Here is a 23482-nt window from a genome sequence, read left to right as displayed (position 1 = left end):
AAGAGGACAAACCAAGAAATTCAGGCACGAGCCCCTCTCAGTGTGGCTTTGAAGGGAAGAGCAGGCACAATGCCGCTCTCCTGATGTCGTGCCATTCGTCGAGACGGAGGGAAGACGCAGTCGCTCAATATGAGTGATCAGCAAGCTTCGTTTATTGTCCTCCGGTTACACAATTTATACCATTCTTAATCAGCTCATACATATTGCAAAAGCTAAGCTCCTCATTGGTTAACAGCCTAAAGGTCATGTTCCGTTTTCTTACTTTGCTTCAGTGACTCCCCTACATATTTTCTTATCGCAAGTCCCTGGTTTCGTATCCTTTCTCATAGACTCCCCTACATATTTTCTTATCGCAAGTCCCTGGTTTCGTATCCTTTCTCATAAACAAGGGTAATTTGTCCTTGTCTCTGATTGGCTCCTAGACTAGCTGTTTTCGATACTTCTTGAGATCCTGATGAGTAATCATTTCTATGTTGGTATGCCCCTGTTCAGCTAGCCATTCTCCCACAATTCCCCCGTTTTTATTTTGGGCTACCCAGGTATTGTGTGTAGCTTGCAAAATGAGGCGTTTAATACAAGACATAAGCAAACTAAGCAAAATAAGCCCTATTATGACAACGATCAACACCATTAATAAGCTTTGCACAACTATCACCAATCACCAACAATTAATTGCTTAATGCTTCTGTTTATATGCTAACAGTCCTTATGGCACAGTAGGAGTGCCTATGGTAAAGTCTCGTGGTCGCGGCTTCTTCCCTTCGCCCAAAGAGAGGCTCTCAGCTAGTGCCTGCTGATGGTCGTCTGTTGCTGTCGCTGGTGCTTCCCTCTACGGCGGGCTTGACCCATCGGCTGGGGACCCAGAGAGTACCTTTTCTTGCACTGTCCGACGGGGCTGCAGTGGGGGAGCAATCCATTCTAATACAACTGTCTCCCCCGTTTTTATTTTGTGCTGCGTAAGGGCCGCCATAGGGTATTGGGTGCCTCAAAAGATGGTCAAATCAATGGGGACGTCCGCAAGACGGCGGTGTGTGGCACGCTCGGTAATCAGTTCCGCTATATGCTGGAGAACTTGTCGCTGCTGCTCCGATACGTGTATCGGTGTCGCAGGATCGGATCCTTTCAGTAGCGGGCGCAGCTGATTTAGCATTTCATTGGGAATGCCTACGACAGGACGTAGCCACTGTAGGTCGCCTAACAGCTTCTGGGCGTCGTGTAGAGTACGGAGTTCCAAATGTATTGTCAATTTCTGTGGACGAATGGCCGCATCAGTTATCTGCCACCCTAAGTATTTCCAAGGGCTCGTCTCCTGAACCTTTTCAGGGGCAACTACTAGGCCGCGAGACGCAAGCGCCTGGACTAACTCCTCTTTCTGTGTTTCAGAGAATGAGACCGCCTGTGCCAACAAAATATCGTCCATATAGTGGTATATCAGAGTCTCATTCCATCTGCGACGTAAAGGCTGCAGTGCATCATCCACATAGATTTGGCAAAGGGTGGGTGAGTTACGCATTCCTTGCGGTAACACAGTCCATTCGAACCGTTGGGCAGGGCGCTCACGGTTCAAAGAAGGCAGGGTAAAGGCAAAACGCTGCTTATCTTTCTCGTGCAGCGCTATGGTAAAGAAACAGTCTTTCAAGTCTACGATGAGTAGATGCCAGCTTTCAGGTATCATGGCGGGGTTCGGCAAGCCTGGCTGTAATGCTCCCGCAGCGGAAACATCGCAGACGGGATGGCCCACGGGACATTGGGCGAGCTGTAGGAGTTTGCAAAGGTGCAAGGGCTGCCATAATTTGACTATGCGATGTCTGCGTGTGCTCCTGCAAAGTTTTCCCTAATTCCTTCACTGCTTCTACCAACATAGCCTGTGGGCCCATCGGCACTTGTGCCATTCGCTCCAAGGCCTCTTCAATTGAAAAGGTCCCGGGAAGGGTAGCTAGGATGTTCCGGGTGGTAAGATTACTGTTTTGAATCGCACACTGTTTCAAAATGGACCCTCTCAGATATTCCGGAACACCTGCCGCCTGTATGGCATTGGCTACTCTGTCAATAAACAATCCAAACGCCTCTTCTCGACCTTGCTTGATTCCTATATATGACGGGATTCCACCTGGCTCTTTAAGCTGACTAAATGCCTGTCGTGCAAGTAACATCGCTTCTTTGGCTTTATCTGGGCCCGTTACTGCTTGAGCCTCTAAATGGAGATATGGACCGAAGCCCATCAGTTCATCGACTGTTATTCCATATAGAGGATCACCTGGTTGCCTAACCGTAGCTACCGACCGCATACAAGCTGCTTGCCAATGCGCATTAAATAATAGCAGTTGATGCTGGGTAAGAATTAACTTCATGATACTTCGTATATCCCCCGGGAGTAAGATGTTGGTTCCCCAAATATAGTCTAACATTTGTTGCGTAGGTTCTCCTTTTACTCCTGACTCATTAACTGTAGCCCGCAATTGTGAGAGTAGCTTCCAATCTAAATTCTGGATACTGGCTACTAATCGGCCCCGTGCATCTGGTTGGTACAGCACGGGAAATGCCCCTACCTCGTCTAATAGTCTGGCAGCGGCCTCTCGGTCTCCTTCATTTAGGGCGGCCTCTGCGATTTTCTGCCAGCACTGTTGGCGCTCCGATGCTATACCTGCTGCTCCCTGACTCGAACAAGAACTATCTCCACGGCTGCGCACCGGAGTAGCAGTAGCGTCCGGCCCCGGGCCTATTGCCCCGCATGTGTCTGTGCTCGGGTCAATACTCATCGCCCCTTGTGCCGCCTGATCTGTCGGCGGAGACTCCTTTCCCTCGCTCTCCAACGTGGAGCTTAAGCGAGACAGGTCCCAAGCGTCCCTAGAACTCTGCGGGATAACAATACTCCGCACAGAAGGGGGCAAGGGGCAGTCTGGAGCCGCTGGGGCCGTTGGCTGTACAGGGGTACCCCCGGTGGGGGCTGTGCTGCTTAACCTTTCAGCGGCGGCGGCGGCAACGCGCTGCTCTGCCTTATGCATGGTCAGAGTATTCGTTACCGCCCGCCACGGCTTCATTAATTTCTTTGCCGCCTTTTCCTCGTTAATAACGGCATCAAACAATTTATCTCCTAGCTTTCTCCACTCCTCCTCCTCAAACACCGTGTTGGGGTCAGTAAAAATCCCCCTAAGTTCTCCATAGGCTAAGAGATCATTTAGCTCTTTCTTTAAATCTATACCCTCAATGCCCCGCTTTTCTAAAAAGCACTTGAGCAAATTATACGCCGCTTGTCTGTTCATACCTTACTCAGCGCGCTGTTGCAGCCTTTGCAAACTTCGGCGGCGCGTGGCAGGCGGGACAGCCTCTATAGGTGCTCCCGGGCGCGGGGAAAAACTCCCTTCCGCCTCCTGTGCTGCTGCAGGACCGCTCCAAATCTCCGTCGACCGTGGCTAACGGACTCCGCTATCGGGTCGCCGGTGTCCCTGTTCGGGCGCCAAATTGTCGTGCCATTCGTCGAGACGGAGGGAAGACGCAGTCGCTCAATATGAGTGATCAGCAAGCTTCGTTTATTGTCCTCCGGTTACACAATTTATACCATTCTTAATCAGCTCATACATATTGCAAAAGCTAAGCTCCTCATTGGTTAACAGCCTAAAGGTCATGTTCCGTTTTCTTACTTTGCTTCAGTGACTCCCCTACATATTTTCTTATCGCAAGTCCCTGGTTTCGTATCCTTTCTCATAGACTCCCCTACATATTTTCTTATCGCAAGTCCCTGGTTTCGTATCCTTTCTCATAAACAAGGGTAATTTGTCCTTGTCTCTGATTGGCTCCTAGACTAGCTGTTTTCGATACTTCTTGAGATCCTGATGAGTAATCATTTCTATGTTGGTATGCCCCTGTTCAGCTAGCCATTCTCCCACATCCTGAATGATCCCTGGAGGCACAAACGCAGCCCTCTATCGCGATATCGGACCAAGCAACAGTGGGAGTCGGGACAAGCAGGATGCTTCAGGGTGCGCGGCAGTCCCCTGCGCTCCCTCTCCTCTCAGAGCCAGCACCGAATGGGGACAGGACGGAACGGGACAGGAGAGAGCTGCTAGGGTCCCCCCGCCACTGTCCGCCAGCCACCCACGCCCCCTCAGCCACCCCACCAGCCTCCCACGGCTGAGTGGGCCCAGAGGTACCGCTGAGGTCCCGCTTACCCCATCAGCGGCCTCGCCGTCAACTCACACCGCTGCACCACAACGCTATACACTACTGCAACAGGCCCGGTACGGCAACAGCCCCACTCCCCTCAGCGGCTACCCACACCCACCTGCACACCACCGAGGTGCTTCCCAATGGCCCCCACCCAGCGCATGCACATGCACACACCCACCACCACCGCCCGCTTCCAGCCTTCCACGTCGCCAATACCACCCCACCATGCATGCGCACAGGCCTGCCCGCGGGAATGAAGGGGCGATGCCGCGGTGCACGCCAGGAAGTGTAGTCTGGCACCATGAGGCGAGCTTCCACGGGCTGGTTGTCATTCTCCAGGTGAGCCCTTCCTAGGGGAAGAGGCGTCTCTCGGTAACCCGCGGGGTGGTTGGGGACATGGGCTGACTGCCTCCGTCTCCTCTCCTCCTTGGCCCATGTTTTCTGTCAGCGGGACACAAGGTAACTCAAGCAAGTGGGACCAAGAGCCAGAGGGAGAGAGGATTTACCAGGCACAGTCCTGCCCTCACGCTGCTTTAATTCATTCTTTCTTCCTTAGGCAACCTCCTGTCTCCCTATCCGAGATGTCTTCTGCCATCAGTAGCTGGCTCTATAAGTGCCCCATAGTTCCTTCAAAAGGGAAACCCTTCCCCCTATAATTAATCCTGACCATAATCTCATTACCTCAGTGGATGACACTACACATACAGCCTCTTACACATACCTGTAAGCAGGCTGCGCGAGCAAATGGGGCGTATGCAAACAGCACAAGTGTAAAGGTGAGGTCTAACCATTTTGTATAAATTGCCACATAAAAGCAACAATCTTGGCGTAGGGTTTGGCCTCGTGTTCATACAGCGTTTGATCGGACCACTACAGCAATAAAAATGGTGCATGGCCAACAGAGTGGCTGTAAGGACTGTATGCACAAAAAAGAAATTGAAAAACAATCCTCATGCAAAATACAAGCATCGCTACATCTATCTACATATAAATCTAGTCACAACATTTCAAATAATTCGTGTTTCAGATACAACAATGAAAGATACAGCACTATGATCTAAAAACATTTCTCAAGCAAGAGAATCACTGTGGGAAGTGTGGTTTTCTAGACCATTTCAGTTAAACTACTGCAGTCAGGTTCACTGAAAAGCAAAAATAGCGACAGTCTGTGAAACCCAAAATATGACTTGGTTCATCAAGCATGTTCTAACAATCAGAAAACCACATAAGGAAGATAATCCCTTCTTTCATGTATTAGGCAGTTTAATGAGAGAATTAGTTCTCATTGAAGGGAGATTTAGTTCATCTAAGTGTAAATTAAATTTCTCTTCATTTTCTTTACCTGCAGCCTCTGAAAAGACTCTTCCTTCAGCAATAATATTCTGTATTGCACACAAATCAAGAAGGAATGACTCCAAGGACTGAACCTTAGCAGCTCCCAGAAGGCTGGAGTGTGATTGCTACATTTGGGTAATAACAGCATATTGTATTACTCTCATTAGATCAGCTTTGTAGATAGAATTTAATTGTGTTCTATGAACACACCTGAATAAAGATCATCTTGCACAGAATTCATTGCTAATTCAGATATCCTTAGAGGCTGATCATGTTCCATTTACACCTGCCAGAATTTCCTTTACTTGCAGAATCAGGCCTGTCAAAATAACTGACAACATAAAACCTTCTACACTTTTATTTAAGAACTTTTTGCACATACTTGCAGTATTTTAAAGGTGTATTTCAATTAAGTTTAAGTCCTTGGCACCCAGCTACCTGTGCAGACCAACACATGGAAGTTACCATGTCACATTTAGACCTTCCCATAAAGAAAAAATATTTTAAATTAGTCAATTTGAATATTTTTTCAAATATTGGTTGATTTCTTGATTCTTCCTCAACAGTATTTAAATAAACCCATACAGCTTTCACGCTGAAGATCTTGGGACTAGGTTTGCAGAAGTACTGTGGTCCCTAAAGATGCCTATGCTGCAATTTTCTAAAAGTCTTCAGTATAAATGAAGCTGCTACTTGCTCTAATAAATTCTGGTATATGTCCGCCTGCCATCATCAGGTGCCTAAGCCCTTTTGTAAATCTTACTTGTAGTGAGTAACAAACATACAGAAATTTTCTCCGTTAAATTAAATGTCCTTGATCTATACTGTTCTCTCATGTGAGGATTTCCTTAACTTCTGTCTACTTATATTTCTTAAACAAGGCTTTGCGCACTTCTTTGCGCCCCAGCAGATGATCTCCTGCACCCCTGCCCAGGCTCAGGCAGTTAATTTCCTTCACCTGTTTTTTGACAGATTTTTTTCTTAACTATTCACAAGACAATAGGATTACTGACCTTTTCTTGGAAAATTTTGCAACACATACCTGCCAGGACTTCCAGTGAAGTACCTTCTTTCAGGAAAAGTTTTGCGACAGAGATTAGTCGCATTAGTGTTTAACTGCAGCTAATAAAAGTACTCAAACACTATTCCAGAGAGCACACACTCTGTGGAATTTTACACAATTACGTGGCATAATTTTACAACCACAAACAGATAGTTGCACTGTCTGCCCATTTTGCTTTTTGCAGTCTTTTCAGTAAACCTGGTGTTTAAATACGGTGTGGGTGCACAGCTAGAAGCCCAGTTCAGCCTGCAGTCTAATTTACTATACAATTTATTTTCCATGTTACTCTGATGCACTTCCTTGTAAAATAATATCCTAAATAACTCAAAATAGTAATTATGGACACTTTATAAATTGACTGCATACATTTACAAATTAAAGGAGCCCCACTACAGCTCCTGCTCTACTTTTTGTTGTGGTCACAGCTGTTAAAAGGGAATATATTACTCCAAAACTTTGGCCTGCTTACAAGATGCCCAACATTTTAAAACAGTGGCTAAAGTGACCTGTCCTGGGAGAGGAAGCTCAGCTGAAGGGACAATTTTTAAAGCACCACTTACGATGTAAGAACACACACTCCTGTTCAGCTGCACGCCTGCAATGCATCTTAATTTCTGTAGCCATTTAAAAGACACTCTGCATGACCTGGGTTCCAGAGTGACTTTCTCAGGCAGTTTACTCCTTTCTCATTGCAAGGTGATTTCAGACCCTTAGAAGTTCCCAGCTTTCAGATTTAGAGTATGAACTCTGACACTAGTGGTAGCAGAGGAATTTATTGTTTGAGGTGAGGGTCAACTGGTTTAGAAAACCCAACCCACCACAGCAAAGATTACATCCGCCTTTTACCAGGTGAAGTCCCAATGGACAGGGTAAGCTTTGTTGCAACAATACAGACGAAATATCCAAAGATACAGAGGACAGAAATGAGCGGAAACTAGCGTGGCCTCTTTCCCTCGCTTCCGCTTTCCAATCCCCATCTTCTTTACTACACGACCCACACAACAGCATCTGCGAGAAGTTAGAGTGCACAGTTGGTATTGTTATCTTTTACTGTATGAATTATACAATGCATGCATGCTCAGAATAATAAAACCAGGTTTTAATATCACAAAGGGTAGGTACTTCACCGGTCCAGGAGAAAACTATCTGCATTACACTGATCAGATGGGGGCTTATCTTCCAAGGATGATGCAAAAGCTGATTAAACACCAACACCAAATTTACTTCCTAACAGACTAGCTCATTAAGGGAGAGCAAACAGTGTTAGGCAAGGCCTTACAAGGAGTTTTCTGTGATTCAACTCATTACAGAAGTAACACTTGTAGCAACAAGGGCTCGATACCTAGTTGTGAACACTGCAGATCAATTCACACAAGACCTGACAAAACCAGGTAGTGGTAGGAAACAAGATGCCTCACCAGAGGCATTTGATGGACATCAAGCAAGTCTTTGGAGTAATTAATTACCTGCTAGGAGAAAATACTGTCACAAAAACAGGACTGGACCTCAGTGATGGTTCAAGGACTGCATCTATAAAAAGGTATGCCTTTTTAGGCATACCTTAGGTAAGACTTTTGGGAAAATGGTAAATCCTAAATAGCAATCCAAAGTTGCTGGAATGGTTTTGGGTTTATTTTTTTCCAAGAGCTCTCTGGTTTGGTAGAGAGGACAACACAGGAATTATCACTTCTTTTCCTTACTAAGCACAGGGACATCTAAAACGCTTCACAGCTGCAGTATCGCATCGGGATGCGAGTCAGTACCAGAATGCATCCTCCCAGGAGGAGGCAGTGCTGGATTTTCCAAGTTCGCTTTCTTTATCACAAAGACAGTAGTTTTATGACCTCCTCCTGCCTGGGGCCTGTCTACAGGCTTTCAAACATTGTTACCGCTCTAAATATTTATAGCTCCAAAGCCTAAGAACAATTGTATGAAGCAACTTATTTAAAAATAAAATCCTGGTTTATTATCATTCAAATGACAAGCATGTTAAAGAGATTGTAGTTGGGTTGTGGTTTTTGGGTTTTGTTTTTAAAAAAAAAAAAAACCAAAAAAAAAAACCAAAAAAAAACCAAACAACTGCACCATTTTAAGCCACTGCAACAGAATATAAAGCAATGATTCTCTTGCATCATACCCCTGCTGCTCCTCTTCAGGGAAGAGAGGCACGATGTTTCAAGGGAGATAATTAATGGAAGTATCAAACCAAGATTTTGTGCTTTTAGTAAGTTAAATAAATTTTGCATAAAGCATAACTCCTTTAGCTCATCCACAGATTTGACATGAAAAAAATCTATATTCTTCAGAATCTAACCATGATGCTTACATTGCCACAATGCAATTCATAATTCTTCAGCAAGATCAAGAATAGCTTTTAAGGTGAAAGCCTGAAGTATCGCACTAGCAGGTAGCGAAACTAAGATGCTAAGATATGTTTACCTTCCAAAGCTAGATTTATTCATAAGTTATTTAACCTAAACGCTAATCACACCAAATAGATTCTAGATGAAAAGTAGTTCCAGTGAGAAGTTCAGTTCTCAAACATTTTAAATTAAGAAATGTGCTAGCTGCCATTTTAGCAGCAAAAGAGACCCTCTCCTGTAAGTGATAAGGGGGTTTATTCAGCTAAAATCTGCAAAGAAAAAAGTCTCAAAGTGAGAGAAATATCACCAGTTCATATTGAACATGAGGGAATAAAATCCTTCTGAATGAATTCCTTTAATCTGCTTTCCTGTCAGAAACTTCTGTGGATTTCTTTGCAGCAATTCCATTTGCAATGCCGTTGCTTTCAAACTGCAAATAAAGGACAGCATTGTTAATGGGCTGTCAAAAAAGGACTCCACACCCAGAACAGTAAAAGTTGGTGATGAAAATCACTTTTAGAAGCAAAACCAGCAAAGATTTATGAAGAAACCTGCAGCAAGAAACAAAGTGGTGGTGTCTTTTTACATTTACACATAATTTTTTGCTTTGAGGGAGCAGGGGAAGGAGCAAGGGCAGGAGCAAGGGCAGAGACAACATATGCAAACCTTTGAATTTTCTTAGAAGAGATAACAAATGCACGATTTACACACACTAAACATTTTCAAATGCATTAATCTTACTTTATAAATTCCAGGCTCATCCTCCTGATCTCTTTTCATGGCTGAAGGTGCCCGTGGATTTCCAGAGCTGCCTCCTTGACCTTGTTTCGCAGCTGTTGTTTCTTCCACGGCTTTCTTGGACCACACACGCTTAATGAAAGGTGCGATAATGGGACAGATGTACGGTTCAAGGAATTTCTTGTAGACCCAGAGGAGAACAGGAATGACGATACAAGGAATGCACACCATGGCTTCCTCTTGTGCTGTGACAAAGCTGGTGAGGGGAAAAAACTTGACAGCTTAGGATGCCATCACCTAGAGAAAACAGTCTTAAATTACGAATAAAGATTGTAGTTGATATTCAAACCCAAAAGATTTTTTAATAATAGATTAACTATTAAAGTTTCAAAAATGCTGTACATTCCAATGTTAGAAATCCCTCAACAACACAGGAAACGTTCTTGACATTTGAACAAGGAGTAGAGTTTGCAGTAATTCATAGTTCCTACAACTAGAACTTAGAAAAGCACACTTAGAAAATAAAAGTTTTTGCTTACACCGCACAAAAACAGCTGAAGCAGCGAGCTGCAGATAGCAGCCCAGTTTTTACTATAAGAGGGTCCAAAAGGTTTGGTTTTCTCATTCTCTTTTTATTTAAAGCAAAATTATATGGCAGGACTCCAATCAGCCTAATGGCTTGCTACCACCACAGGGCATGGCAGTGGTGGCAGGAAAAAAGGAATCCAGTCAGTATAGGGGAAAAGGAGAATAGGGGTTACTGCCTTCCTCCTGCATGGGAGGAATCATTTGATCCCACACCAATCCCATCCAATTGGCCAAACTATGAGAAAATGAATCATAGAATGGTTTGGGTTGGAAGGGACCTTTAGAGGTCATCTAGTCCAACCCCCCTGCAATGAGCAGGGACATCTTCCACTAGATTAGGTTGCTCAGAGCCCTGTCCAACCTGACCTTGAATGTTTCTAGGGATGGGGCCTCCACAACCTCTCTGGGCAACCTCTTCCAGTGTTTCACAACCCACATTATAAAAAATTTCTTCCTTATATCCAGTCTAAATCTACCCTCCTTTAGTTTAAAACCATTACGTCTTGTCCTGTCACAACAGGCCTTGCTAAAGAGGTTGCCCCCATCTTCCCTATAGTCCCCCTTTAAGAACTGAAAGGTCTCCCCACAGACTTCTCCAGGCTGAACCACCCCAACTCTCTCAGCCTGTCCTCACAGCAGAGGTGTTCCAGAGAGACCCGCTCCAACAGCTCCATGTCTGTCCTGTGCTGAGGGCCCCAGAGCTGGACACAGTACTCCAGGTGGGGTCTCACCAGAGTGGAGTAGAGGGGCAGAATCCCCTCCCTCGCCCTGCTGCCCACGCTGCTTTGGATGCAGCCCAGGATACAGGCACATTGTTGGCTCATGTTCAGCTTTTCATCCCCCCAGGACCCCAAGTCCTTCTCTGCAGGGCTACTCTCAATCCCTCCATCCCACAGCCTGTATTGATAGCGGGGGCTGCCCCGACCCAGATGCAGGACCCTGCACTTGACCTTGTTGAACCTCGTGAGGTTCCCATGGGCCCACTTCGAGTGTATCCAGGTCCCTCTGGATGGCATCCCATCCTTCAGGGGTGTCATCTGCACACTTGCTGAGGGTGCTCTTGATCCCACTATATCATCAATTCCTTCCCTCTTCCACTGAATCCTTTCTTCTCTCCCAAAACCAGGCAGATAACTTCAAAATCGGCAGCCCAAAATCTGCGACGAAAACAGCAGACAGCCAAAGCGCAGGGGTGGAAAGGTACGAGTGGGAGAGGATGCAAGGAGGTAGGATTAGAGCTGGCTTTTTCAGTGCTGGCGAGCAACATATTAAATACAATCCACTGCCCAGCTTTGCCCTTCACATTCCTCTTTTCCAGGCTGCTGACATCTGAATTCTTACATTAAGCAAAACAAAAGCTTTCCAGGATAGAGGATGAAGAGGCAGGTAAGCATGCTCTGTTTGGGCTCAGTTTCACTTTTTTCTTAAGCTATCCTAAAGATTTTTAGCCCCAGGCACTGTAGAACAACAGAATATTGATTTCCAGTGGGCCACGTCCAAGCATAGCTGTGGCTACTTCAGATCTAGTTTTCCAGGATCCACTTGTCTCTAAAGTCACAGAGGGAATCTTAAATTGAAACAATATGACTGAGGAAGCCCATTAAAGCCATTCAGAAAGCCAATTCGCATACTTTCTCTGCCAGAACTTCCCAGATACAAAATTTTTAGCAAGATGTAACAAAATAACCCAGCCAGAGGGAACACCACAGGCCATCTTTCCAAGGTAATGCTTCGCATCAAGATCCCAAACAGAAAGATAAGCCGTACCTCTGCCCAAAGAAAGCCAGCCTAACGCCAGCCCTGATATATTTAAAATATTATTCAGGAGATTTTTCTGTGGTTTGGTGATGCTCGGCAGGCCAGTGCAATGAAGTTTTAGGCAGGGTAAAAGGGCAAATGGTCCAATTTAAGAGCAAGCTTATTTTTTTGTGTGGCAGGCTTTTGTCTATCCCAGTGGGCCAGGGTCAGCAGAGCAAACGCACACCGTTGCAGATTTAAGTACATCGGGTCTGTGTAACCCGGCCTGCTATTGTGAAATAGGGAAAAAAAACCGGTTTCGTAGACAAAAATGCTGATATTTTTCCCCCATGAAGGCTGGCCTAGTCTAGAAGGGCCGATTTACTTAACACGCCCCTGTTCTGCTTCTCCACAGGCGAGAACGTTCCCCCCGCGCCAGACCGACCATCCCGGTTTAACGGCAAACGACAACCCACGGCAGCCGGCGGCGTCTCCCCGCCTCCCGCCGGTACCGGAGCGCCGACATTTTCTAAATGGGTAGAACGTCGCTCGCATCGCCAAGCCCCGGCTCGGTCACACGTCGGGACTCGCCCCCCCCACCCCCACTCCCGGTTAACAGGGCCGCCCCAGGCCCGGAGGAGGAGAGGAGGGCCGGGCCGGGCCGGGCCGGGCCGGGCCGAGCCGAGCCGAGCCGAGCCGAGCCGAGCCGAGCCGAGCCGAGCCGCCCCCCCACGGAGGAACCCCCGAGAGGGGAAAACCAGCCCCACCCCACACTCACCTCACCCACCCCAGCTCTCTCCGCCGCACCGGAAACCGCCCCCCGCGCTTCTGGGTAACGCCCAGACGCCGCCGCCAATGGGGGGGAGACGGGGTACGCCTCGCGTAACCCACGCCCCGTCCACCCTCTCCGTCCTCACCCAACCCCCACCGGAGGGAGAGACCAAGCAAGCGCCGGGCAGCGGGACAAGGAAAACCCAACACCTACCTCTGTCCCAAATTATCTTGTTTTACGCACCAATAGCGCTCCTACGTCATCAACAGCCCGAACGCTGATGTAACACGGTCTTTGATTGCAGCGCTTCCCACTCCTGGCTCCCTGGATGCCAGCAAAAGCCTTGCAAGAGCAGAGAAGCACGGACAGTAAATCTTTTAACTTTTTAAAACTTTATTTATATACATCCATAGAGTCAGAGTTACTCCCGAGCCATCAGCTTTTGCTTCTTCAGCTTCTTTTGGGATATCTGAAAAACAAAACAGGCAAATGAGAAAAAACAGCGGTAGCCTACACCTTCCCAAAATGTCTTACAAATAGAGTTTGATTTGAAAGAAACACTGAGAACCGTTAGAAATTCCTTCGGCTGCTCACAAAGTGTTCCGCTAATCACACCCACACATAACGAAGTGCCCTTACAAGTGCTGGATTGATTACACGCTGTCACCTTGACTTTATTTTTGCTGTAATGCATTGCACCTTTACGGGCACAGACAGGGAATGCTCCTAAATGCTCCAGGGGAGGGAAGAACGAGCCATCTCTGCCACACAACACACACACACACACACCCCCGAGAAGCCCTTTCCCAACTTCTCAACACCATGTTTACAATAAATATTGAGGTTGCTCAGAAATAACTTCTTTTTTTTCATGGGTATTCCAAAGGTGTCCTAAGACAGTCATCACAGCAACCCCTCTGCCAGAAAAATGCCAAGCGCTGATGCTCGCATCTCTTGATGGCGACGGTAAAGAGGACTATGGACGCAACGCTCCCTACCTTTTTCTTTTGAGCAACTTCTTCCTCTGGCTTGGGAAAAATCTGCTCCTTCTCGGTGAGGATCATCTCGATGTGGCAGGGGGAGCTCATGTAGGAGTTGATCCTGCCGTGCGCTCGGTAGGTGCGCCGGCGCATCTTGGGAGCCTTGTTGACCTGGATGTGCTCGATGACCAGAGAATCCACATCAAGACCCTGGGAAGTGGGGGGAAGATAAGCCTCGTGACTTGGTTTTCTCTTCAGATAAGTTACCCCTGCAGCAAAAATATGGATAACCACCTCCCCACACGCACATCGCCGCTGGGAAATAAAACAGCTTAATTCAGCTGTGTCACAGAACTGAGTATTTGCCAAGCTGAAGTCAGGAAAACACCAACCACTCTCCTTAAAATGAACTGAAAACTATGCTGATGGCTCAGAACAAAGGTCTTTTTATTTCATGGTCCTTGTTGCTGTACGCTTCTATGGGAGAACTTATCTTGGGCCGCATGTCTCTGGGACACAGGGCTCTACCCACCCTGGGGACAGTGATGCACAGACATCAATATGATGGATACAAAATGTCCGTTTATTTAACTGCGTCACACGCTTATATAGCTCTTGCACTTCCTGTTCCTGCCACTCCTATGGGGAGGAGTCTATCTTTCCGTCACAGCCCGTGATCTTCCGGTCGCTGATCCCTGTGTATTCCCCTACATCTCCCCCTCCCCATGCTGCTAAAAGTTCTACAAAGCTACTTGCGTAAGCGGATACATATTGCGGTCAGGTCTATATTCATGTAACTCTTGCAGGCACTCCCTGATTTGTCTTATAACACAGCATAACAATGGCAGCCCACAAGTAACCATGGTTACTACACACAACAAGATCCCCCCAATTATTACTATCCAATCCCAGTTCATATCCCTCTTTTGCCGCCCTCTCCCAGTGTTGCTCTTGCTGCAATATTGCTTGCGATCTTGTCAAGGAGCTCATTTCTTTTCCCAATGGCACGGCTAGCATGAGGATCCATGTCAGCAGACCCTGCAAAGAGACAACTCAGAGAGGGATTATTCATTGTACATCCTTGCACAGTTCTGCTTTCATACACTTTGCAGGCACCCATTCTCTGCACCCTTCATTCTCAACCGCAGCATAGAACCTCCCCAGGCATCTCAGTTTCCATCCTCTCTCCCATTGCTCACTGCCTGGGAACCTTACTCGTACCTGTGGATAGCGCTCGCCTGCTTGAGCTTTGCCAAAGTGCTTCTCCACTGCTGTAACTTGCTCCTGCCCGCGTATAAAATGATTAAGCGAATATAGTGCACTTATACCCCTCCCCCTCCCCAAGCTGCATTATCTTTGCTTTCAAGGTGCGATGAGCGCATTTAACTATTGCCTGCCCCGTGCTATTGTAAGCAATGCCGTGTTTTAATACAATATTCCAAGCTTTACACCATTCTTCGGTACTTCAAGCCCGAAAGCATGGTCCATTGTCTGTTTTTATCTCGGTGGGCTTTCCAAGCCACGCCATTACTGTGGTCCAATGCGCAGCCAACTGCATTGCGGTCTGCTTCCGATGTTGAGTAGCCATGATGACCCCACTATATGTATCAATTGTAATTGCCAGGTGCCTTCCGGGGGCCAACTGTGGACATTCAGTAAAGTCAGTCTGCCAGATAGCATTTGCTTCCAGTCCTCGAGGGTTGACTCCTGCCTCCCACAGTGGCGAGTGCTGACAGTAAGGACAGGTGGCTACTACTTCTCTTGCTGCTCTTATTGAGATGCCACACTCCTTTGCCAAGGCTTTAGCACCCAGGTGCAGTTGTTCATGCAGTTTCTTTGCCTCCATCAATGTCCAGACTCCCACAGCTGCCTCATCAGCCATGCGATTCCCCTCAATCAGTGGTCCAGGCCCCGTCTGATGACTGCGAATGTGAATTACTGTCACAGTTGCTCCTCGCTGCGATAAAGCAACCTCTAGCATCAAGGCAATTTCCGTGTGCGGTACACCTTCTCGTTTCATGGACGTGACTAATTTATACACGTATAAAGAGTCCGTGCACACATTTATATGCCGATCTATATCCTTTCGCAGGGCCATCTCTAGCGCTTTCGCTTCTAGCCACTGCACACTTTTACCCTGCTCCTCATACGTCTGGCGCATCCAACTATTCTCTTCTTTCCACACTACCGCCGCTCTGTTCGTCTTCGAGGAAGCGTCTGTGAAATACGTTGGTCCTGGGTGAGGGGTATCCAAAACTCTACTATCCACACTTAAATCCACCACTTTGGCTGTCTCGGCCCACCTCTGTACCGTGCCTGTGACGATTTTCCCTGGGTACGAGTATACCGCCAATTGTATATCCTCTTCACTCTCTACCACCTTCCGCCATTTCTCCCCATTCCACGGCACTGTCAGCTTATCTGGCTCCTTCCCAAAGATTCCCTTGCTTTCCCTTCGCAGACACCAAATCATTCCCCCGGCTACCTTGACTTTTGTGGAGAACCTTCTGATATACCCATCGCAGTGGTTTTTCTTCCCCCACCCATATTTGATATAGCAATCCTAATCCTCCACCGGCGGTCAGAATCCAACCTGCGATTAATTCCTCCTGAGGGGCCCACTGCCATACTCCTTCCTTTTGCATTCGACGTTCTATCATCTGCAACTGCTGGACTGCCTCGGCGTCTAAACTCCTGGGCTCCCACGGGTCAGTCCCTTTCAGCAATGCATAGAAAGGTTGCATCTCCTCACCGGTGACGCGCACGAATGTCCGCAACCACTGCAGTGCTCCTACCAGCTTCTGTACAGCGTGTAAATTTTTAACCTTAGGTGTAAGTTTAATGGGCTGAGCTTGTGTGCAATCCCCTTCTATTCTAGCACCCAGAAATCCACACACTGGTCCTCGCTATACCTTTGCCTCAGCTACCTTGAGGCCCTGTCCCTCAAGGCCCCTTTGGGTGTCTGAAAAGACTTGTTCACATAACGCCTTGGTGGGCGCAGCTATGAGGACATCATCCATGTAGTGGATCATGTAGATTCTCTCCTGATACTGTTGCCTTACTTGCTGCAATGCAGAAGCCACATACCTCTGGCAGATCGCTGGAGAATTTTTCATTCCCTGCGGAAGTACTGTCCACTGCCATCTACTACCTGGTTCTGCGCGGTTCACCGCGGGCAGAGTAAAGGCAAATCTCTTTCTATCATCTGGATGTAGCAGAATACTGAAGAAGCAGTCTTTGATATCTAAAACAATGACTCGCCATCCTTTCGGGACAGCACTCAGATCTGGTAGGCCGGGTTGGAGAGGCCCCATGTCCTCCATTTGCTGATTCACTGCTCTAAGGTCATGCAGCATCCTCCATTGGTTTTTATCTTTCTTTTTTATAGCAAATATAGGGGTGTTCCACGGGCTCATCGAGGGCTCTAGGTGCCCTGCTTCGTGCTCTTGTTTTACTATAGCTCTTACAGCCTCTGTTTTCTCTGTTGTCAGGGGCCACTGCTCCACCCAGACGGGCTTCTCGGTTTTCCACGCCAACTTGTGCTGATGAAGCCCCTCTGAGGCAGTGGCCCTTATGCTAAATTTTTCAACCCGATCCCCATCTGGGCAAGGGCGTCTCGCCCCAACAAGGGGCCTGCTACCCCATCTGCTACTAGTATGGTCACTACGGCCGTGAGGAGCTTCCCTGCCTCCTCGTCCATGACTTCGAGTTTCACAGGGCAAGTACTAGTCCTCGTTTGTTGTTCTCCTCCTACCCCTATTATACGTTTTCCCATGGCGAGGGGCCAAGTTGGTGGCCACCGTTCGAGTGGCATCACTGTGACATCTGCCCCGGTATCCACTAACGTTCCCAGGCATATCCGTGCCAGGCAACTCGGCTCTTGTGGGGTAATCATCACCGCCGCCATGGGTCTCTCGTTACAGCCTATGACCAAGGCCACGCGGGGGCCGTAACCTGCAAATCTCGCTGGTTCTGCTCCCCTGCCTGAAGGTTCACTCCCCCTTGGCCCGCTATGGTGGGCCAAGCTCCTGGCACTGGCACCATGATGGGGGCCATTTGACTCACAGGAGGCGCGAATCCCCCTCGCTTCGCCCTCCTTTGGCCGTTTCCCGGCTTTGTGGCTGGACAATCTCTTGCCAGGTGTCCTGGCTTCCCACACACCCAGCACCTCCCTACTGGGCGCGCTCCTCCTCCATTACGTCCTCCCCTTTCCACTAGCGGGCACCCAGCTTTAAAGTGCCCTTGCCGTCCACACAAGTGACATCTCGGCCCCACCCCGGCCGCTTGCACCATCACCCTTTCTTTGCTTCCGCAGTCAGGGTTCTGGCAGATGTGCGCTCCCACACCGCCATGCTGATTCAACGCCTCCTGGCGCAAGACATGCCTGATGGTTTGACCCAATGATGCCCCCACTGCCAGGGTGCGGAGGACATCTTGTGTCTGCGGATTTGCTCGACTTCAGAGGCAATCCATAAGGACTGCCTCCTTGGCTGCTGGTGGCAATTCTGATTCTATGATAGCCTTCTGCAACCTGTCACAAAACGTTGTAAATGTCTCTGCTAGTCCTTGCTGTATCTTTTGCCAAGGTTCCGCTCTTTTTTCATACCTGCCCACTTCGCTATACGCTCTGCGGGAACTCTCCGTTACTGCTTGCAGCTCCCTGCCCCTTAATTCTGCTGCTTGTAACTGCGGGGTTTCCAGTCCTTGACCTCTTCCAGTGAGCCAGTCAAGGGTGGTCCCTCTCAGCGGGTGGCCCGAAGCCGCCGCCACTTGCTGTACGAGGGCATGGCAGGCACTGTGCATCGCCTCCTTCCAAAGTATGTACATTGTGGGAGCCAATATTGCTTTCGCCAACTGCCTAGCATCAGAGGGGGTCAACGGCGCTGCATACGCACCGTCTAGCAGCAATCCTACCCCTTCATCCTTTAGCCCCTTTCCCCTAATTTCTCGCCATAAACTCCGCACTAGCTTGGCATCTATCGGCATCCACTCCACCCATCCTCCAGGAGCTATTCGGACAGGGAATATCCCGGGCATCTCTATCCTTACTCCATCGAGGCTACAATCTCTGGCTATCAGCCGCCAGTTAGGTAACTCGACTGACTGTCGCTGGGGCGCCCCCTTCGTTAAGAGTCCTGTCTGCCGCCGAGTTACTTCCCCTAGTGCGCGCATAACCTGCTGCAGCTGCCGCAGCACGTCCTCCGGGGACCCCTCCGGAGCTGCAGCGCTCCGGACCTCCCCTTTTGGCAGTCCCTCTCCTCCCTCACTCTGACTGGTCCTCCGAGTCCCTGCTGCCTTATGCCTCTTTTTTGCGCGCTGCAGGCAAGCTGCCCCATCTTCCCACATGTGGACATCGGTTTCTCCCCCAACTTCTGATTCGCTGCTACTCGAGGTTGATCTATAGCCACCCTGTCCTCCCCTCCAGGCACCCCAATCCCCCTCCTCGCCCGACTCCCATCTCAAGGGTTGCCCCGGGAGCCAGTCTCGAGGGTCGGGCAGAGGGCGGCGCCGCTGCCGGCACTGATCATCCTTCTCCTTCCGCTCCATCACTCCCGCTGCATCCGCTGCCACGTCCCCCTCCCCGTGCACAGGTACCCGCGCCTGTGCCAAATCGTCCCAGGGGTATGCAGGGGGGCATTCCAAAGGTCCTGCTGGCTCAACAGGGAACGCCGCCACTTCCCGATCCGCCTCTTCGGGAGCCTCAGACTGAGTCGCTGGCCAGGCTACTCCATCCAAACTCCCCGCTTCTTCCCCATCCCCCGCGATGCTTGCCCCTGTCTGTGTCCCCACTGCCCATCCTGGGTCTATTTCTGGGCTACTGTCAACTGTAGCACCATGCAGGCACAGCCGCGCCTGCCGCCACGTCTCCTGATCATCCCAAGCTTTCAATAGCAATCGGTATATCTTTCCCCAGAGCTGTATGTACTGGGGATTTCCCATCATAGCCCTTTCGGCTAACTCCTCTTTAATTCTCACCCACTTATCCTTATTAAATATGTCTGCGGGACTCCGTATGAGCCCCTGCGTAATCATCCATTGGATGGCCTTTGAGGTAGGCGCCTTTGAAATCGAAGTTCCATATTCCTCCCCAATCCCTTCAGTACCTTTACGACTGATTCCATGGCGCGGCCGCCATCCTGCAGCTCCCCGTCCCGCCCCTGCGTGCCTCAAGCTATCTTTTCCCCCCGGCGAACTTGCCATGTCGCCCTGCCGATCACGTCGGGGTCACCACTTGTTGCTGTATGCTTCTATGGGAGAACTTATCTTGGGCCGCATGTCTCTGGGACACAGGGCTCTACCCACCCTGGGGACAGTGATGCACAGACATCAATATGATGGATACAAAATGTCCGTTTATTTAACTGCGTCACACGCTTATATAGCTCTTGCGCTTCCTGTTCCTGCCACTCCTATGGGGAGAAGTCTATCTTTCCGTCACACCCCGTGATCTTCCGGTCACCGATCCCTGTCTATTCCCCTACAGGTCATTACAAAGGAGACCTAAGATTAGTCATCACTGCCATCACAGTTACCAAAATGAAGCGCTGAGTATATGACAAAGATACAAATTGACCAAGAGTCCGCAGATTTTGAGAGATCTAAACCACGCTTATACTAAACAGCTGATAACCATGCACAAGCCAGGTACTCGTGTATAATTATTCCTCACATTTTAACATGGAAAAATGCAGCCTAACTCAAGCAAACAGTAAACCCAAAGTCTCTACACAGTTCATTTTCACCCTTAGCCGGCCTCCCGCGTTACAGACGCTGAGCTGAGGAGCGGTGACACGCAGTGCAACACCAACGCTTCACATTTAATGATGTCTACATGACCCACCTTGAGCTCAGTGTTGCTCTCCGCATTTTTGAGCATGTGCAGCAAGAACTCCGCGCTTTTCTTAGGCCAGCGTCCCTGCGTCCAGCCCCACTGCTTGGCCTGGAAGAAGAGAGTTCAGTTTTTGTCCTGGTGCAACACAACTCACCCTTTACACACCGTTAACTTGCCGTCACATCCCCTTTTATTAAGGCTGCACATCAAAATAATTAAATTCAATCAATTAGTTGACACTGCAAGTAGATTCCTTTCTTCAGCTGGCCACAGCCAAAGCATCCTTTCCCCCTCAGTCCTCACCTGGGCGCATCTAACAACTCCTCCATTGTAGCGATGGAAGGGAACACATTGCTTCTTCAGGGCGATGTCCTTCAGGTACTTGGTGGCCTTGCGGATGTGCATGCCCTTGATGGCCTGGGCCGTCTCACGAGTGTTCTAAAAAAAAAGCAAAAAAAAAACCCACAAAAACAAAGCACAGCAAAGTTCCTCTTAGCAAATCTTTCCAAGTTACGACAGGAGCAAAAGCACCCCTCTCCCTTTCCTGGATCCTATTCTTTTTGCTACAAACTCACTTTAAAAGAAGCACTCACACAGAGAAAATAAAATTAAGCGTTCCTAATGATTTTTCTTTTTTTGCTACCTACTTTTCTAACCCTTAGTATGACTTCTATTACTGCATTTGCTGCTCTGGCACATCTTTATTGTTTTTTACCTCATGGCTAGGTCTTTCCAACCTAGTAAAATTAAAATTTGAGTATTTATACTTTTCATAGCCCCTCTTTAGCCACTAATCCAAAAAAAGCAGGAGCCTGAATGATAAATTCCTACTAAAACATCAAATCTGGCATCTCAGAGGAAGCAATGAGGAAACAAGCTACACACAATATCATTATCTCTGTAAGGGAATTATAAAGCAGAGAGAGGAAAAGGCTCAGAAAGAAAAACCCCGATCAGTGCTTAAGCCTGCATAGTAAATGCCAAAGTCAGAGAGTAACTATAATCCTACCTGATCACAACAGAAAAGCAAACCCAACTATGGTTGTCACCTGCACTATGTAACACCCAGCTAAAAAACATCTGCTCAGCTTTGGTTCTGTGATTAACTCGAACGAGTCCCAAATTTGCCACTGCACCGACACCTTTTCCAAAGAACCCTATGTCCTCACGCTGCAAGCCTCCCTGCCATGCTTCTTGCATGCTTCTGTTGAAGTCAGACTCAAAGAAGGTCAGCAACCTTGTCTTCTCCTCACTGGTACATCAGAACTCCTCTTCTAACTCCTTCCCCCACCACCGTGAATGCACTTTCTTTGTTTTGGTGTGGGGGTGTGGTTTTTTTTGTTTTGTTTTTTAAAAGTGATTCCTGCTCTTCTGGGCATATTTTTTCACTGTTTTTGTTTTGCCACTTTTTAGAACTCTGTTCCCCCCAGCATCAAATAAAATGTGCTTATCAGCACCATGTAGTCACGAGAGTACATCTATACAACATATTAACAAACATCTACTTGAATTAGAAAATTTATTTATTCTTCCATGTTCTCAACTCACATTTAGAATTTAAAAAAATATATATTTTCACTCCAGTTCTGAATTCAATAAATTGTCTCATTCGACGAGGGACACAGTAGTGGTAATGGTAAGAGTCGCGGCTGAGTACGTGTCGACGAGGAAAAGGAGGGTTCCCGAAGACAGGGGAATCTGCGGACGTGCAGAGAGACTCCACGGGAGCCGACAGATCCTGCGAGCAGGACTGACGCGGCAGGGGCGTGGCCAGGAGCAACTGCGGGAAATTTAAACGGCCCCTAGGAAGCGCAAGAGACCAGGATGGGCAAACAGGGTCTGGCGTGGCAGTTTGTGCAGGGAGGGCCCTGCCACTTCAAGCACAAGCTGTGACCCACTTACAAGGAGCTGAGAACAGTAGGATCCATGGTATCCACCTGGCAAAGAGCTGTGCCTTCAGCATCCCTTGCGGCCCCTCCAGCTGCAAGAACTAACGCAGCCACCCAAACAGAGCCTTTGAGGCAACATGCAGCCATCCAGGTCCTGGGCTGCGGGGTATGCCTGAGTACCAGGCCAGTATCTGATGACAGCAGTGAGCTCACCTGTTGGAGATGCACCCAGGTAAAGGAGCTGCTCAGCCTGGTGACAGAACTTTGGGACGAGGTGTCCACGCTGAGGAGTATCAGGGAGTCAGAGAAGGAGATGTTCTGGTGAAATAGTACTCTACCGTTCCCCTCTCAGAGGGACCTGCAGCAGCCAACCACAGCACAAATGACAAAGGACCCCCAACACGCTCACCACCAGACAGAAAGAAGTATACCAGGAGACGGGAGAATGGAAGTAGGTTATTGCTCAGGGCAGTTGGCGGATCCACTCTCAGCCTACCTCACCTTCTGTGGTGCCTGTACACAATAGGTATGAGGCCCTGGAATTGGAAGGGCAAATGACTGATGATGGGGATGAAGGTCTTTCTGGGATGGAACGTTCACGTATGCAGCCCACCCCCTGGTGTGAGGGATTTTAGATGATGGCCTGTGTAGGGCCATGACAGAAAGATTACAAGCTGAACACAGCTGTGAGAACGTGGCCTTGAAGAAGGGAACTGGGAGGATTGTTATTGAACAAAATGTTGTTGCAATCTGGGAGCCGCTGTTAGCCGGCAGAGCACACACCTGGCAGGCCTTGTTGCATGCACTGGCCACGCGCGCGGCAACGTCTAGTCAGTACTTTTCCACTGAATCTGCTGAGGGTATAAAAAAGTGCAGCTCAAAGCAGAGAGAGGAGAGAGGATACAGAGCACGCTCTACAAACCACAGGGGATGCCCTGAAGGTGTCACGCCTACCTCCCTTCTCCGTGATGACCCCGCTAATGGTCACCCTCCTGCTCAGCGGTGCCTCGGGCATAGT

General features: G+C 48.5%; 2 protein-coding genes, 1 long non-coding RNA gene and 1 other non-coding gene across 7 annotated transcripts in view; 1 reads left to right on the top strand and 3 right to left on the bottom strand.

Moving 5' to 3' along the window:
• Nucleotides 1-12895, bottom strand: part of LOC142049850 (UPF0729 protein C18orf32 homolog) — a 170064-nt gene extending 157169 nt beyond the window's left edge. For 2 of the 4 annotated variants that reach the window (XR_012657843.1, XR_012657842.1), the window contains exon 1: nucleotides 9670-9760. Coding sequence is in view for 2 of the 4 variants with exons in the window: in XM_075077953.1 (XP_074934054.1) it covers nucleotides 1665-3263 (1599 nt within the window). In the remaining 2 variants the exon portion in view is untranslated. Of the gene's footprint in view, nucleotides 1-135; nucleotides 7574-8569; nucleotides 9359-9669; nucleotides 9923-12769 lie in introns of those variants that run through there. The other 2 variants (XM_075077954.1, XM_075077953.1) reach the window with 2 other exon arrangements.
• LOC142049855 (uncharacterized) overlaps nucleotides 1-23482 on the top strand; it is a 704768-nt gene that overhangs the window by 56303 nt on the left and 624983 nt on the right. The window lies entirely within an intron of this gene.
• Nucleotides 12977-21153, bottom strand: LOC142049853 (large ribosomal subunit protein uL22-like). Its single transcript, XM_075077964.1, has 4 exons — nucleotides 20879-21153; nucleotides 20585-20683; nucleotides 13762-13953; nucleotides 12977-13232 (listed from the first exon to the last, which is right to left on the bottom strand). The coding sequence occupies exons 1-4, from the start codon at nucleotides 20978-20980 to the stop codon at nucleotides 13185-13187; spliced, it is 441 nt and encodes a 146-aa protein (XP_074934065.1). The 5' UTR covers nucleotides 20981-21153; the 3' UTR covers nucleotides 12977-13184.
• Nucleotides 13607-13675, bottom strand: LOC142049925 (small nucleolar RNA SNORD58). Its single transcript, XR_012657866.1, has one exon. It is a non-coding gene; the product is annotated as a small nucleolar RNA SNORD58 (small nucleolar RNA).

The sequence above is a fragment of the Phalacrocorax aristotelis genome, chromosome W (assembly GCF_949628215.1).
Source record: "Phalacrocorax aristotelis chromosome W, bGulAri2.1, whole genome shotgun sequence".
Lineage (NCBI taxonomy): Eukaryota > Metazoa > Chordata > Aves > Suliformes > Phalacrocoracidae > Phalacrocorax > Phalacrocorax aristotelis.
Note: the sequence above shows the minus strand (reverse complement) of the source record. Positions and strands in the feature narration are given on the sequence as shown.